The 17,612-nt window shown below is 36.0% G+C and overlaps 1 protein-coding gene across 1 annotated transcript in view; it reads right to left on the bottom strand.

The window, feature by feature from the left end:
• PFT1 (phytochrome and flowering time regulatory protein (PFT1)) overlaps window positions 1-12,616 on the bottom strand; it is a 30,480-nt gene extending 17,864 nt beyond the window's left edge. The window contains exons 1-4 of the mRNA XM_088984704.1: window positions 12,025-12,616; window positions 8,436-8,466; window positions 4,714-4,777; window positions 1,844-1,974 (exon numbers count right to left, since the gene is read on the bottom strand). Coding sequence (XP_088840830.1) covers window positions 1,844-1,974; window positions 4,714-4,777; window positions 8,436-8,466; window positions 12,025-12,122 — 324 coding nt within the window. The 5' untranslated portion in view covers window positions 12,123-12,616. The remainder of the gene's footprint in view (window positions 1-1,843; window positions 1,975-4,713; window positions 4,778-8,435; window positions 8,467-12,024) is intronic.
• Between the last annotated feature and the right edge of the window lie 4,996 nt (window positions 12,617-17,612).

The raw sequence follows: 17,612 nt of genomic DNA, 5'->3' as shown, positions 1-17,612 counted from the left end.
TTTTTTTTTTGATAATTATGAAGGTTTTACAGTCTTATTCATCAATATAACTTGTCTTAATATTTTCAATACAATATAGGTAATAGGTCCATAATTGCAGGCTGAGCAATGCTAACAGGCAGTGATGTTGCCACTTATAGCATGCTAAGGGACACTAAGGCCTCGTTCGTTTGCAGCTTGTAACTTACCCAGGTAAGTGCACTTACCCAGGTAAATGTCTACCCATGTTCTTTTGATTTCCAGGATTCCCGGGTAAGTAACAGAATGGCATTTTTACCCATAAAGAGAGAATATAAAAATGGGTAAAGTTCATTATGCTTTATAAAATTTCCCCACAGGTGGGAAAGTTACTTACCCACCTGAGAGATGGGTAAGTTTTACCTGGGGAAGTGGAGCTTATTTTACCGTGGGGCCCATTAGTAAATGCAAAAAGAACATTGTAAAGTTGGTCAATGGGAAAAAGATACCCATCGACCAACTTTCCCAAGCTTATTTTCCAGTAAACGATTCAGGCCTAAAAGAGAACAGTTAACCTACCTTTTTTGTGGGCCTCACTTTGCCTTTTTAGTGTGTTCAAAGTGCAGCAGCATTGCCCATTAGCAACCCACTAATAGATTTTTTTTTGGTAGAAACCCACTTATATGTTAACGCAGCTAGATGCCAGGACATCAGAAACTCTATGTTTAACATCTTAAATTCTGATCATTATTACAAGTACAAAAATATAGTAATTAACTTACACTCAACAAATACTTTCTAGTAACTCACATTTCCTACTAAAACTCTAATTAGGAAGATATACAAGTGAAAGACAGAGACAGAAGCAACTATAGAGCTCCAAAAATCAAGTTACTAAGTAAATTTCAGGCTCTTTACTTTCTCCTAAAAGGCTGAAAAAATTAACTTTATAATTTCTACTTGACATAAAGGAAAAGACTACAAAGAAACATTATAAAAAAATAGAAACTACCCCTATAGCTCAAAAAGCATAAGAACTCCCAAGGATAACAAAGAGGACTAGAAATCGTGATTTCATTCAGTACCATTGGGCAACATTTCTTCCTCTTATTTAGTCCATTTTCCATCACCTAATCTTCACTTAGATCTTTTCTACAGATCTTGACTTGCATTATAAATTACAAAACATATGCATAAGTTAAAAAGCAGAAGCTAGTTAAAGTGTCAGTGTGCCACAGAATCAACACCAATTCATGCATAAGCAACAAATTCATATGATATCCATAGACTGAAACGAAGAATTATGTCTGTAATGAACCTCCAGGGATTTACAAGGAAAAAGTAGAAGCAGTATAATATCCTGACATCATTGTTAAAACTGGGTTCTCTCATTAAAGAAAAATTTTATGAGATAAAGAGACAAAAACTGGCATAGCAACTTTTCAAGAAACCCAGTGGTCTGAACATTGTCTTTTCCTTTTCTTTTTTCATATGATGGTTGGTCTACCATTTCATATACTGAACTCAAAAAACCTTATCCAAATAGATGGGGTCAGCTACATGAATCCTGTCCCACCATGATGTCTACCATTTTATACAAGTCAAGCTAATATAATTGATATCTTTCTACAGCTTGGTGATCTCCTGCTTATTATATTCAGTATAGGATTTTATCTTATCAGAAGAAAAGTAATAAACCACTATATAAATGAGGGGAACATCAAGTGAGCATGACTTCATAATTGCTGCTCTATTAAAACTTTCTTTTTTAGCTTACTATTTTTGGAGAAAGAATAATAATTTAAAAACATCGAATGTATGATACATAATTAGAACAAACAGCATAAAAAAGTATGAGTGATGTAGAAAAAGAAATAGCCCCTACCATTAGAGCTTCAGAAAGCCCTTCCCCTATTGCAGCTTCGCAAAAACCACCTCCAGTAAAAGGTATGGCTGAGAGCCACTGTAAAAAAGTATCCATATTTTTTGTCCAGCCACTTCGTTGCACTAAGCAAGCTGCACAAAGAAAAGAAAGGGAGGGAAAAAACTGGCTTCAAATTATCTAGGTAAAAAAGTTTAAGTGACTGACAAGGAATATGTCTGTTAATACACATTGGGTGGGGAGATCAGCAAATGCTTTGGCTGATGGCTCAGCTAAGTAAGGGGCAAATAGGGAAGTCTTGTTTTGGGCTCATCTGTAATGCTTGTCTTTCCATTTTAAGTTTCTTTATAATCAGTTGAGAGAAGTTGCAGCCTGCACCTCTCCATGGGCTGTTGTCCGAGTTCTCCATTATCTTTTGAAGTAATAAAATTATCTTTATTCCTCAAAAATTATCCAGGTAAAATATCAAATGGAAAAAAAAAATCAAAGCAGGTTACAGTGCACGGTGTCTATCAGACACATAAGCAAGAAGATTAAAAAGATGACAGAAGACACATGTACAAATTTTATACTAAGATTCTGTCCAAGCTTTGAAAAAATCTAGAGGATTGGACCACAGGGCCACTCCTCATTGCAGATCTTGTCTAGCCAGAGTTTTGGAAGGGGTGGAATGGATACAGACCAAACCTCCTGCATTTTCTTGCAAAAAGTGACCAATCCAAGACTTGAACCTACATTCTCATACTTGTCAGCCCAAGATTTACTATTGCACCAAGCAATGGCCCCTAGAAGATTGGATCATATGAATTGAAGAAATAGCAATATAAAGGAATTCAATGATTTACTTCACAACTTTTCTACTTTATATAAAATGTAAGCAAAACCTTAATTTTGTGATTATGATGGCATGCTGATTCTGGAAGACAATGCCTCATCCCTCAGTCATTCTCTTCACTAGTTAACTCCTGGTTAGCTAGAGGGTATAGCAAGAAAGTTTTGGAATCTTGCACGTTTTGCCATTTGTTGGTGTGCCCTGGAGGAGAGGAATACGAGGATTTTGAAACAAAAACAATCTATGGTGTTTTCTGTTATGGGAAGGATTTGAGTGCCCCATTTCTTCAGGCCTTTATCTTATAAGAGTTCAAGATATACTGGAGTTGCCTCAGCCCCTCATTTTCCTGATTTCTTAATACAATTATCCAAAAAAATTAGGATTAACTTGTTCTTATGAAGAAAGCAATGGTTATATAATGATCATCATTCACCAAAAGAGTAAGTCTTCATCAACAATTTTTATCACCTCCATGCATTTTGTAGCTCCCTAGTCCATGCCCAAGGCAACTTTCTCAATATAGATGCCTCAAAATTACAAATGGACATGCAAAGTACCCAAAAGTAGATCCTTCCATAATCCCTATTAAATCAAATTCAATTGAAACCTAAAACCAGAAAAATATAATCTCATTTAAGACAACAACAGGGAACAAACCAATTATGATGAGGCATATGCAAGAAGAATAAAACCTAAAGGCTGTTTCAGAATTTTGGTTATGCCTTTCTCTTGGGGATAATCTAAAGGCCATGAAATTTAGTGATCCTGTGGTGGAGAAACAGAATAAATAACTTGCTTTATTTAGGAATACATGCATTGTTTTGAAGGTCAATGTTATCCCATCTTAAGTTTACTACCTCTTGTCATTTAAAGTTTTTTCTGGTGTCTTGAAAGGTATTTTTTGCATTGTTTTGACATAATACATGCATTGTTCATTTAAACATGCCTATATCTTTATCTTTTCCCACTTATATCTTGTTAAATCTGGATTTGCTGGATTTCAGCTTGGACAATTGGATAGATTAACCCATCGCCCAACAAGAAAAGCATATTAGTGTCCAGGCTGAGCCCCATAACTTTTAAATTCAAAATTAATAACAATTAGAGAATAGTTCATTTATTTTCAATCCTGGATTTGCTGGATTTCAGCTTTGACAATTGGATAGATTAACCCATCACCCAACAAGAAAATCGGATTAGTGTCCAGACCGAGCCCCATAACTTCTAAATTGGAAATTGATAGCAATTAGAGAATAGTTCATTTATTTTCAATCCCTATCTGAAATAGTAAATCGAGTCAAGCAGAAACTTCTGTTCATTTGCATGGTATCAACTCTCAAGAGATGTAGAGACTTCTGTCCCTCACATTATCATCGATGGTGATACAAGTAATACAATTGGTTGGTTATGAGCAGATGGTGCTTGACATGGCATTTTAGGCACACTGGTACAGTGGTAGAAAGATTGGTTATGTTAATCAAACTTCATGATTGAGTGATCCCAATTTGGTTAAACCATAGCTAGAGGGATGGATTTGAATGATCTAATGTGTTGGGGAGTGGAGATAATGCCTTAGGGATAGGTTCTTCACTGCTATGTAATTTTCTTTTTTTACTGATTTATCTGTGGAAAAGCCCGTTTTGTAGCATTCGCTCTTTTCTCAATAGATATTGCTCTTAAGGCTCAGTTTGAATAGAGTACAAATACAAATATGTAGAGTGTAAAACCTTGTATTTTGTATTATTTTATATGTATTTGCATGGTACATATTTGTATTTGTACTCTTTCCAAACTGAGCCTAACCATCAGAAAAGCATAAAGAAAAAAAAATGCAATAGTAATACTGCCTATGTAGGCAACCACTGGTCACATTCAGAAGGAAAAACAGGAAAACGTGTTACAGTGGGAATTAAATAATATGGTCTTTGAAAGAAAAAACATTAGTATATGATCAGAAGGAAAACAGTATTGACATAAAGATGTAATATGCTTGCATAAAAGAAGAGTAAATTCAGAGATAATGGTATTGAAGGATAAATACCACTACAAGATCCATGAGCATTAAATACAACAAGGGAGAGCTCAAAATTTGCACCAGGAAGCTTCTGTAAGAAATAGAAAAAAATAAAAGTACAGAGATTATCAAACTGGACAACTCCAGAAAATTCATAAAGCTGATAGCCTATGAAAAGTCAAACCAATTGATCAAAAACCAATAGCAACTGAAAATTAAGATAGACCATACATCTGAAAAATGGAATGCATCCTTAGGCAGAAAGGACAAGTTTAGCTAACAACAATCATCATATTTTCAAATCCAAATTCCAATTATTTGACCAATGTCTTCTTTGGTTATTCTTCAAATCAAGAAGGATATCATGTCTATGATCCTCTATCCAATAAAAAGTTTGTCTCTATAGAAGTCACTTTCTGAGAGTCTATTCCAATATTCCGTTCCTCTCTCCATCTAGGACATTTCTTCAGGGAATAATGGTTTGGAAGAAATGACCTCAGCTGCACTCTTCTTATTCTTGTTAGTATTCCTATAGTTGAGCCATTACTTATGTCACTTTTGGGAAGCAGATAGAGCTACAAAAATATATGATAAGATAAAAGTCAGTTATTGATGCACTCAATAAGTTAGACTCTTCAAACTCAGGTAATCCAAGTAACCCTATGTCCTATTTTAGCCTTGATTTTTCTGTAGCCTTTCAGAAAGTTATTTTTCTCTTAATCCTATTGAAAAATGTGAGTCCCACAATGCCTTATCTCCTTCCCTTCTGGCCCTTATCTCTTCACCGTCCAACATTCAGGTACCAACTTCCAAATAATATTCAAGTACTGACCAAACTAAGTATAAGATGGCAATTGATGAGGAAATAAAATCCTTAAACAAGAATGTCACGTCACATGAGACTTGGTTAATCTTCTAGGTGGAAAGAAACCAGTGGGTTGCAACTCTGCAAATGGATTTCTACTGTAAAATTAATAAATTCAAACACAAGCCAGACGGGTTAGTTGAAAGATAATAAGGCAAGGTTAGTGGCCAAGGGGTTCACACAAATTTACGATATTTATTACCAAGAGATGTTTGCTCCAGTAGGGAAGATGAGTTCTATTTGAGTAGTTTTCTCCCTTGCAACCAATTAAGCTTGGCCTCTTCATCAAATGGACATGGAGAATGCATTCTTACATAGAATACTCAAGGAAGAACTGTATATGGTTGTCACATCTGATGTTGAGTTGCCTAGTATCAAAGTGAAGGTGTGCAAGTTGAAGAAAGCTATTTATGGGATCAAGCAGCCTCCTAGAGCCTAGTTTGAAAAGTTCACTGATGTTTTCAGAAAATCAAGTTCATTAGAAGCCAAGAAAATCATACAATCTTGGAAGAACAAGTCTACTATTATATTGCTTGTGTATGTAGATGATATTGTAGTTAGTAGTGATAGAACAGAGGAGATACAGCCACCAAAATTGTATTGACCAAGCAATTTGAAATTGAGGATTTGGGGCCTCTTAGAATCAAGGTTGCAAGATCCAAGGTGGGAATATTTATTTCATAGCAGAAGTATGTTCTTGATCTTCTATGATAAATAGAGAAACTAGGTTTGGAGCCAATTATCACCCCAATGCACCCTAATCTGAAGCTTGATGGTGTTTGTGGTGAAACTTTGAAGATATAGGGATGTTTCAAACGTTGATGGACAAGCTTATTTACTTGTCTCTTACTAGACCTGACATTGTATTTACTATTAGAGTAGTTATCCAATCCATACACTATCTCGAGTCCCTTATCTTAATTCAATGAACCATATATTCAGTTCTTTGAAAGAATTCCCTAGAAAGGAGCTCTCATTTTGTAATAATGGTCACAAGAAGGTGGAGATTTATACTGATGTTAACTGGCTCTGGGTTAGTTGTTGATACAAGATACCCTTCAGGGTAATATTCATTTCTTAATGGTAACTTAGTCACTTAGATCACTAAAAACAATGTGTGGTATCAAAATCAAGTGCTGAAGAAAAGTATGGAGCAATGGATCTTGGTGCATATGAACTATAATGATTGAATACCATTCTCTTTGAGTCTGGTTGTCCTGTAATGGGTTCAAAGAATCTATACTATGATAATAAAGCTATAATCAGCATTGCTTCCAATCCTGTCCACCACAACAAGACTATGAACATCAAGGCTGACAAACACTTTATTCAAGAGAAAGTAGGATGTCAAAGATATGCCCACCCTTTGTAAGACAAATGAACGATCGACAGATGTGTTGACCAAGGTTGCCAGAAAAACTCAACTTGAGAGTGTTATTTGCAAGTTTGCATAGGATTGAGAATCTATGGTGATTTATTAATACTATATTATAGACTATAGCTCTAGCTGCATCTAAGTATAAAAGTGCAGTATAGTAATTGCCCATGAGGTTCTATTAAGTCTCTCAATAAAATAACTTGGATGAGGCATGTGCCTCATATTTTCTTCCCAGAACTTCTCTTTCTTCCTCTTTTTCTCTTCTCCACAAATACTTCTCTAGAAATGCTAACTGAATCCCGACTTACATAATGAAAAATCAAGATCTTCTTTTTATTGATTATAGAAACCGTCATTAAAAATAAATGAACTTTACATATAAGTAGGTTGATATGAAATCATCCATATTTATATGACTACATATATAAAAATGAAAAATTAAAATAAATGACTAAATACTTCACAATTTCCTCCTAATCCTTATCAAAATTGATTCTTTCCCTACTCTTGAACTCCTTAAGCACCGTAGCCAATCAACAATAGATGCACTAATATCTGCACAAATCCTCAAGGACAAGTTGAAAATGACCATATCCTCCTTTGCTCTATTTTGAAACACCATAAAAGGAGTGATCCTCCATAATATGTGCCCAAAAGCTTCGAAAGGGTTGTTTCAACAGTTTCTCATAATTACACCAACTCATGAAGCAATAATAGAATCCTCTAATCCATCCAGAAAAAATATGAAGTCCAATATAATGTAAGAATAGGTACTATCTATCTTCTCCACACTCAAACATTAAATATGTTTGTTATTCTAATGTTTCCTTCCTTAAATTGATCAACAATGAGAATCTGCTAAAGCACAACTACACATGTCAATCTTTCCACTCTGTGAAGAACTAGTTTACACCAAATCCTACTCACCTACTTACCTAGATGTCAAATCCACCCCCCTATAAGTTAGAAAAATTAAGTGAACAGAACATCTTCCAACTTTTCTGATCTTCCTTATCTTGCTCCAACCAACAATCTTCCAGGGCCCTCAAGAGTACCAAATCTTCCTTAATTCCTTTTATAGTCATAGCCTTCTGAAGGTAGGATTCAACAAACTTTCCAAATTTTCCAAGTACCAAATTAACTAAATCATTTATTAATCAGAGAAGGAAATTAATGAAGTTGCAGATTGAGCAAAGAACTAAAGCTCTCTAATCAAAGACTAGGGATCAACCAATAACCTTAAGGACGTAAAACAAGCTTATAATGGTTGGTTTCTAGTCATAGCCTTCTGAAGGTAGGATTCAACAAACTTTCTAAGTTTTCCAAGTACCAAAATTAACTGAATCGTTTATTAATCAGAGAAGGAAATTGATGAAGTTGCAGATTGAGCAGAGCACTAAAGCTCTTTAATCAAAGACTAGGGATCAACCAATAACCTTAAGGATGTAAAACAAGCTTATAATGGTTGGTTTCTACATTGTATTGACGATTATGGAAAAAAAATACCTGTCCTGACAACTCCTTGCCACAAAAGCACCTGCACAAAAACCACATTAAATTAAATAGCTTTTTTGGAGTAATTTAACCAAACAAGGCTACAATGTATAAGAGAATGGCAGCAAATTGAACCATAAATGATGGAAGCCAAAGGCAGGAATTAAAAACAGAAGATTGATTTACCATTTCATCAAGTATAATTATAACATGGACTATAAATTTTGTTATGTTAAATTAAAGCTCTGAGGCCACTGGTTTTCTGATATAGCCTCTAGCTCTTAGAATGTCTTGGCTAGGAAATATCTTGAGTCATCACATTATAAACTTACTTTGGCATTATGGGCTCTCAGATTAGTGAATATTCCCAGTGTACAATGGCTTGAGGTACATAGGTTGATGTTTTTCTTAAGAAAACTTGAATACTATACATTGCTTTTTCAAAGACAAAAATATCACTTGTAGTTGTTGTCTTTTAAAAAAATAGTGTTATCCTTTTGTTTTCTTTACATATGGTGACTTGTCATGTTTCCTCTCACTTTGGTCAAGGGTTACTTCTCCTAACCAATGCAGGAACTGCCTAGCCATGCCTGTAGGAGGGCAGAGACTAAGGCATCATGATGGCAATTATACAGGACTTCCTTAGTCATAGGTCAACAACCTAAGAGCTACTTAATTCATCAGACTTGAATGGAGCAATAACAGGCTCCACATACATCATTTTTCAACCTAAGCTAAAGCAGCCATGACTCCTAGATGCACATCCTGAGCTACTTAATGAAGTGAGACTTCCAACTAAAGTTAAGAATGCTATCACATCCAACCAATTCGGAATCAACTCAATCTTCAGGAAACCATTTCGTGGTCAAAAGGAAAGCTCTTGCACCATCCAAAACTTAAATTCCACTACATAAAGTATAAAAAAAAAAAAAAAAAAAAAAAAAAGAAGAAGAAGAAGAAGAAATTCAAGCAAATATATGTGCTAAAAAGAAGCCGGAGAAGTCAATGAGAGACTTCCTTTGGGAACCAGGACAAGGAAAAAAATGATCATTTGATTAAGTGTGGAATTGTGTGTAGAAGCAAAAAGGAAGAGGGTTTGGGGTTAGGGAGGGTGGTTTAGAAAAAACAAAGCATTATTGGGGAAATGGATTTGGCGTTGGCCATTGGAGAGAGAGAGAGAGAGAGAGACTTTGGCATGAAGTGGCAGGGATTATTCGTGACATCTCAGAGGATGGGTGCGACACAGGTGTATCAAGGCGGGCTAATCTGGCAGCACCGTGGAAGGCCATCCACAAACTCATCCCTCAATTTCTCAGGTTTGTCAAGTATGAAGTTTGTTGCCTTGTTCTAGTATTTCTGTCCAGTTTTGGGAAGATATTTGGGTGAGAAATACCCCTTTAAAGGACATTTTCCCTTTTCTGTTCTCTATCTCATTTTTAAAAAAGAGGCAATTTCAAAATTCGTCTCACCCTCGGGGACACTCCTGGATCCAAATTGGGATTTTGGTTTTCATTGTGGGTTAAGAGATGCTGAAATTGATTCTTTATCTCATTTGCTTGGCCTCCTTAATCAAATTTGTTTGTGTCCTTCCAAACCAGACAAAAGGGTGTGGGTCCCTAGTCCCAAAAAGATGTTTACTTGTGCCTCATTCTTTAAGTCCTTGTCTCAGTCTTACACTCAACAGGTCCTTCCCTCAAAGGAAATTTGGTTCAGGCCGATTCCCCCAAAGGTCATGGCTTTCTACTAGGAAGTGTACTATGGGAAAGTAAACACTTCAGATAACCTACAAAAGAGAAGACCCTTCTTTTGTATTTCTCCCAACTGATGTACCCTCTGTAGAGCTCACAGGGAGGATTGTGACCATCTATTCATTTCTTGTCCACTCTCTATAGAATTGTGGGTGTGGCTATTCTCTTTGTTTGGGTGTAGCATGTAATTAGAGCTTGCTAGAAAAAGTATGGTTGATCTTTGATCAGTCTACCTTCACCTGGCCTACAAAAAGAGGAAGATCAATGTGGAGAAGTGCTAGAGTAGCCTTGATTTGGACACTATGGGAAGAAAGGAATGATAAGATATTTCAAGAGAAGGAAAGAAATAACCAGAAATTGAAGGACTATGTATTGGCTAGGGTAAAAACAATGGTTGAAGACTTTGGACCTGTTCCATCAGTTCTCCTTTAATGACTTTTGGAGAAATTGGTTGGCAATAGTGAGGTGCTCTTCAATCAAGAACAAGGTAGTGCCAACATGGTGTCCTCCGGTTGAAGGCTCACTGAAGCTGAACTTCAACAGTAGTAGTTTGGGCAATCTAGGGTCATCTGGAATGGAGGGGGGTTCTGAGGAACAAGCTTGGGGAGGTTGCTCTATTGTACTTGGGTCCTTCAGGATTTGGTGACTGACTCTGTTAGGGAAGAAATGCTAGTTTCTGTACAAGGGGTGCAGTTTGCAAACCAAATGGGGGTACAGCAACTAATTATTGAGGGGGGCTCAAAGGTGGTGGTGGGCTGGTTAAGAAAACCTGAGGAGACTGTTTGGTGCTATAAGAACAAAGTTAAGAAGATTAAATGGCTAACAAGGAATACACCGGTTTCTATTCAGTGGGTGGGGAGATCAGCAAATGTTTTGGCTGATGTGTTAGCCAAGCAAGGGGCAAATAGGGAAGAATTGTTTTGGGCTCAGATGTGATTCCAGTACTCTTTTCCTAATTTATTTGCATTATGTCAGGAGATGCTGCAGCTCACGCCTCTCCATGGGATCTCGTATGAGATTGTAATCCTGAATCAGTTTCTATTCTAATAAAACTCCATTATTATTCACCAAAAAAAAAAATCTGTTAAACGTAACCTTCTAATTACACTTAACAGAAATAGAATATCTACCTCCTCATGAAACAAAGCCATTTTAAAATGGTCATGCGGGGTTGTTATTTGAAAATATTTTTTACATGTTTATTTCTGGTCAAATCGAAGCTTTTCCCAGAGGGAGAATTTAGGAAAAATCTAACACAATCAAAGGATTACCGTAATTACCATGATATGGTTTTCTCGGAATTCTCCACCACCGTTAACCAACTAAAGCAAGATTCTTCTACTTCAATCTCCTGAACAAAACCACCCTCCTTTTTTGTGTCTCAAACAATTTTCTAGTTGATTGGGTGACTCCTTGTAATAACCCAGAATTCCTATAAGAAGTGCCCCCGAGAATCCACTCAATTTTCATAATCACTTCCACAAGGGACTGAATGAAAAGCAAATGTAGTGAGCCAATAAACTACTGAAGGTGGATTGAACCAAACTTGTCCCGCCAGGTACGAGGGTGTACTTCTCCGAAATACACACCCCTAATGCAACCCAAGATGCAGAAGAAGGCTCTGAAACTCACAACCCCAACTAGTCAAAACCCAGCTCACCAATTTAAAAACTTTCTATCTTAATTCCACCAATTTCAAGTTACATGCATCGAACACAACTCCAAAACAAACAGTCGTGCAAATAGAGTAAATTTACCTCATCCTCCAAATCAAAAAAGATAACAAAAATAACAAATTACGAAATAAAGAGATGAAAAAAAAAACAAATTTTTCAAGGGAAAAATGAAAGAACCTGATAATCTTTTCGAGATAATCGGAGACAACGGTGTTCCAAAAGGGACCCATGGCCGCAGTCCCTTCGATGGCCACGATCAACTGTTTTTCGGCCATGTCCGGGTTTGATCTGCTTTAAGGAGGACCCAGCGGAGTCCCAATAAGGGTTTTTCCTCTCTTCTTCTTTCTCCAGCTGAAGGTGGGAAAAAAACGAAAAATAAAACAGAAGAGACCCGTGGGCTTTCCTTTCAAGTTCTCTCGTTCCCCAGTTCTCGGTTTACTTGTTGAGATGAAGTGATCATCAATGGAAGGATTTTTAAATGGTGGAATGATGCTACGCTGGCTTGGATATTGACCGTTATCGCTCGTTGTGGGCGGCGGTTATGACTTATGACGGCTCTCGGAGTTTCTCTCGGAACAGTTCTGTAGGTCAGCTTTTCGGTATCGTATCGGATGCTAGCACTGAATGCTATTGACGGTTGCACCTGTTTTATTTACCATCTGCTATTACTGCTTAGCTCATGGTATCAGGTCGTATTCGGTGCACCATCGGACACGGTCAACTTTCGTGCCGAAAAATTTTATTCTCAAAACCTATATGGGGTTTCGTCGAATAATCTCTCCGGTCTTCTTGAGTTAACAAAAACGATAAGTTAATTTTCTTTCCTTGGCAAAAAAAAAGAAGCAGCTTCACTCAACTTAACTCATCCCCAATACCCTTAACCAAGGTTTTCAAAACCGGACGGTAGAACCGGAAAAATCGATAACCGGTCACGCTTCACCCTAAAATCAGAATTTGGCCAAAAACCATTTATTTGGTCAGTAAACCCCTGACCTGAGCGGTTAGACCATTTGGACCATCAATCCGGATAATGGTTTTTAGCCATTTTATGTTTTTTAATTATCTAATTTTTTACTTTTTTTGTTAGAGCAGGTTGGCCGTTCGGACCGGACAGTCAGACTGCTTGAGCCGGACCTAGAACGGCTCATTGTTTGGTCCAATCCTAACCCAACCTGATTGCCTTTCAATTGTATTTTTATAACATATTTTGAAAATCTAAAAGTCATCAATTTAAGTAAAATTTAGTTTATGAGTTATAAGGTATAACTTTTAAGGAAAACAAAACTAAACATAAAAAGAAACCCTAAAGTTGCATTTGTTTGTGATACAAATGCCAAACCGGGATATTTATATACCCTATTCAGATTTATGAATGTTTGTTTGACATACCAAAATGCAATCATTGAGAAGTCAAAAATGTGTTTTCTATCCTAATGAGAGAGTATTATTGTACCCATTTTTTGGATACAGACTCAGCTCTTTTGGCAATTGGTACGTTTGACCTAAAGTTTAGGCATGGGAGCATCGGTAGTTGAAGCATTTAATGATGGGGCCTACCCTCTGCATCAATTTTAAAACAAACAGGAAGAATACAATAATGGGTTACAATGTGAACCCACTTTGTGCATTATTAAACCCAAAAGAATGTATTTGTGAAGAATACATATTTACATTTGCATTAGAACCAAGCATGGCCCAAGGCTCCATTAGGAAAGAATGCAAATGCTGGTTTAGTGCATATATACACTTTGGTTCAATTTTACTAATGTTTGACAATAATGTATTTATGCATTAACGATGAAAAAAAAACACACACGCACACTCAACTTCCAAGTCATGTTTACACCTAAAATGAGAGGAAATTTTACATCAAAAAAAGGGATGTATATTCACGCTCAAAATTGATGAAATGTTAAAATATTATATTTCAACATTAGGATTTGTATTTACAACCATTACAATTAAAAATTATTTGGCAAGAAAAGATTTATCAATGCAAACTATGCCAACTTTACATTTTGTATGGACTAGATTGAACTCTGCATGCATTTGCACTCTTCCCAAATGGAGCCTAAGGCTATATAGAAAGAAGTCATAGAAATTTACAAGAATACCTTATATACAAGTAGGGTAAGAATGGCAATAAATCGGGTTCGGGGTAGGACTCCCTGTTCCTGACCCTTAGTCTGCATCCCCAACCCATTAGCCTTCATCCCAATCCCTAATGGGGACAAAGTTCCTTGTCAAGTACCCAAATCTATAAATTTTTTTATTAACTTTTTTTGGAAAAAATTACTTAAAATAAACAAAATTTTTAGAATTAAATAATATTTCAAATATATTTGAAAATATAATATAAATAATATTATATATATATATATATATATATATAAAATCAGGGTTGAGGTAGGACAGGGACATGACTCCCGCCAAGGTAGTCTCCATCCTGATGAGGCTAAAGAGATCAAGCATCCAATGGGGATTGGGGAAATTGCCATCCCTGTAAGAGTATCAATGAACTATGGGCCATGTGTACGAACCAGCTAAACCTAAACCTGAACCGAAACCCAACTTGGATCAAAGAATCCAAACCCTAACCCAGTCAAGTTGGGCTTACCATTTAAACTGACCTACTTCACTACAACGAAGTACAAATCCTACCAACTGGGGCGCCAACCAGTTGCTAGCTCCATTCATTCTGTGTGCAAGAACCATACATGATGGTAAGGGAGTTGTACATTATAGTTACTTGATGCTTACGAGCAAAATATGCAACCAAGTGAAGAAATTGGTATAGATGTCTGTTTACGTGCACTCAAAAGAAACTTAAAAGAGAGAAGTAGTTTTCTAATATACTCCCAGTGTAGTTGCTTAATTCATAAGCTTGGCTTAGTATTAGCATTCAAAAGATTAACTTCTGTGAATCAGAGTGAACTGGCATTAGGATGTTTTCTAAATGACATCTGAAGGGATGAGTTGCAGATTTTCAAAACAATAATGTTTTGTTTCGGGCCTCTCATATTAGATGTAATTACACACAACATCTCTTAAATAAACAAGAAACTTTCTGTTAGCTAGATTGGAGCGGCAGAGTGATTTTAAGTATTTACCTGATGAAGAGGTTGAGTCAATGAATTATGGGAAACTATTCCTTAGAAAGCGCTCTTCACACTGACCTCACAGTCATATCCCACCGTGTATTGAAAATATCTCCCATGAATAATAATATTCAAGTACAGAAGATGTTCCCCATGTAAGGTTGATGCATGCTGTGATGAATAGATCGGGACTCTGCCAATTTGGGCTTTACACCATATATTCCATCTTAGTGAACAGACATCACTACATGTGAAGAAAATATGGAAAAGCATACACAAGGTACAGAGTTGATATTGAGTCGACAAGTGACAACCATTTGGCACACTTGTCCTTAAGCTTTTTAGATTCCTGTAAGATGATGATGATGATGATGGGATAAGAGCCTGTAAGCAGACTTTACTAAGTATGTACTCTGTTATTTCTCTTCCATGATATTTGATCATATTCCAATTTTTCTTTGACTAAAAACCTATGAGGTTTACTAAGAAGAGAGGGAATTGAGATAGAAATAACTAACTTACAAATTCTATCAATTATTAAAATACTAATTTTGCCTCTAAAAACTATTTTTTTGAAATTACATATTTTACAAACTTAAATTATTACCCTAATTTATTTTACTTCATTAACTTGTGTTTGGATTTTTATCGCCGCCTTAACCTTGTGACAGAAACAAATAGGGTTCAAAGTATCAATACTCTTTGATATACAAAATTTGCATATGAAGAAAGTTTTTGTATCTTTCAGACTTATTGTCATATCATATAATTTAATAAAAACAAACCAAAGTTAAAAAGTCGTAGCATTTAGCATTTTGGAGACCCAAATATTTGATACAATATGCCTTGTGCTGTGAACCTTAGAAAAAAAATGTATCCCTTCGTCATAAGAGCATTTATGTCCATCATGTTACAAGTGGAGGGGGTGGGATACTATTTCCACCCTAAGCAGCATTGGAAAGAAATTGGAAAAGTACAATAGACCCCAAGATTAAAGATTTTATTTGGAGATGTTGCTGGGGGGCTATTGCAGTTTGAGAGAATTTATGGAAAAGGGGTATTGGGGTCTCTGCTGAATGTCCAATTTGTCAAAAGAAAAATGAATCTTATGCCAAAGCTTTCTTTTTCCTGTTTCGCTTTTCTTTCGTTATGTACCCAAAAAAAAGGAATGAATAAGGGCATGTTTTTTTTTTAAGAGAAATCTTTTAAGTTTAAGAGAAAAATGGTTGTTCGTTTCCTCTTATCTCTTACTCTTAAAGTGCAATCATACAAGTTTTTGTTTTCCAATGATATCCCCAAAATGGCAAATAAAAACTCTCATATATGGGGTCAAAATGGATATTTAATAATTTTCAAAATTCAGAACAACATTCTCTGCATTCAGCGTTAAGAGGAAATAAAAGTTCATCAATACCAATATACCTCCTAGTGGGCATTCTTTATTCGGATTTTGAGGGGGGGAGTTGGTCAATGGGATTTTGGTTCCCATTGACCAAGAATCCCATGTTCTTTTTTAGATTTATGTGGGGGTCAGGGAAAGTTTATTTTCTTGGGTGATACCCATCTCCTAGGTGGGTAAATAACTTTCCCACCTGGGGGGAAAGTTGCTAACACTTGAATGGGACAAAAATTCCCTTTTTAATAATGGATTTTTATGGCAAATTGGCATTGCCTTATTTACATGAGAAATAAAAGAATATGGGTGAATACACTTACCCGAGTAAGTATTTCCTAGGAAAAACTTATGCCCAGTAAACTGCATTTACCTGTGTAAGTAACTTACCGAAAAATGAACAAGATCATAGTATTTGACCAAAACCTCTGTGAAGGTATAAGTAATTTACCCTTTTCCCTTATGAGTAGGAAAAGTTTTTTAATCATCTCAAATTTGTGTTTGAACTTCCTAGTAGTGAGAACAAAAGATAAACAAATCAAATGGACCCTCAATTCAATCCAATTATATGACAAAAAAAAAATCAATCCAATTATGATGAGTTGGGGTATCTTTTAAAGATAAACAAATCAAGTTTGACACTTAAGTTATATATCTATTTATCATTCACTTCAAGTTATATATCTTTTAAAGATAAACCTCCTCCTCCCCTTCTTCTTCTTCTTCTTCTTCTCTGCACCTTCGTTCTTCTTCTTCCCCTTGGTGCTGAGATAGTCAGCACCTTCGTTCTTGTCTACACCATCATCTCTACAACTAACGCCAAGAGAAACACCAGAGACTAGAGGTGGGGAAGAAAGAAGAGAAACAAGGTATATATACTTACAGGGACATGGGAGTCTTTGGTGTTTCTCTTGGCATCAGTTGCAGAGAAGAAGAAGAAGAAGAAGAAGAAGAAGAAGAAGAGAAAAAAGGAGGAGGAAAGAGAAAGATAGAGACAAGAGGTGGGGAGAGGATATTTGTTCGGTGGTCTGAAGGTGGAAGGAGATGAATAGTGTTTCTACTCTTTTTTTATATTTTTTAAAAAAGATACCATATTCTAGAAATTATGTTAAAAAGATTATTTTTATTGATAATAAGACCCAAAAGTTGCCCTTATCAGCTATAATCCCTAGTTTTTTTCCTAATCTCTGTAATATTTTGCATATCATCCATGTCTAAATTAAACAAAGAAGATATATCATTGCATTGCTTGCTTTCAGGTAGAGTTTTACCCA

The sequence above is a fragment of the Nelumbo lutea genome, chromosome 4 (assembly GCF_056320005.1).
Source record: "Nelumbo lutea isolate HS-2025 chromosome 4, American lotus-T2T, whole genome shotgun sequence".
In the NCBI taxonomy this organism is placed as follows: domain Eukaryota; kingdom Viridiplantae; phylum Streptophyta; class Magnoliopsida; order Proteales; family Nelumbonaceae; genus Nelumbo; species Nelumbo lutea.
The sequence above is the reverse complement of the archived record's forward strand: the minus strand, read 5'-3'. Positions and strand labels throughout refer to the sequence as shown.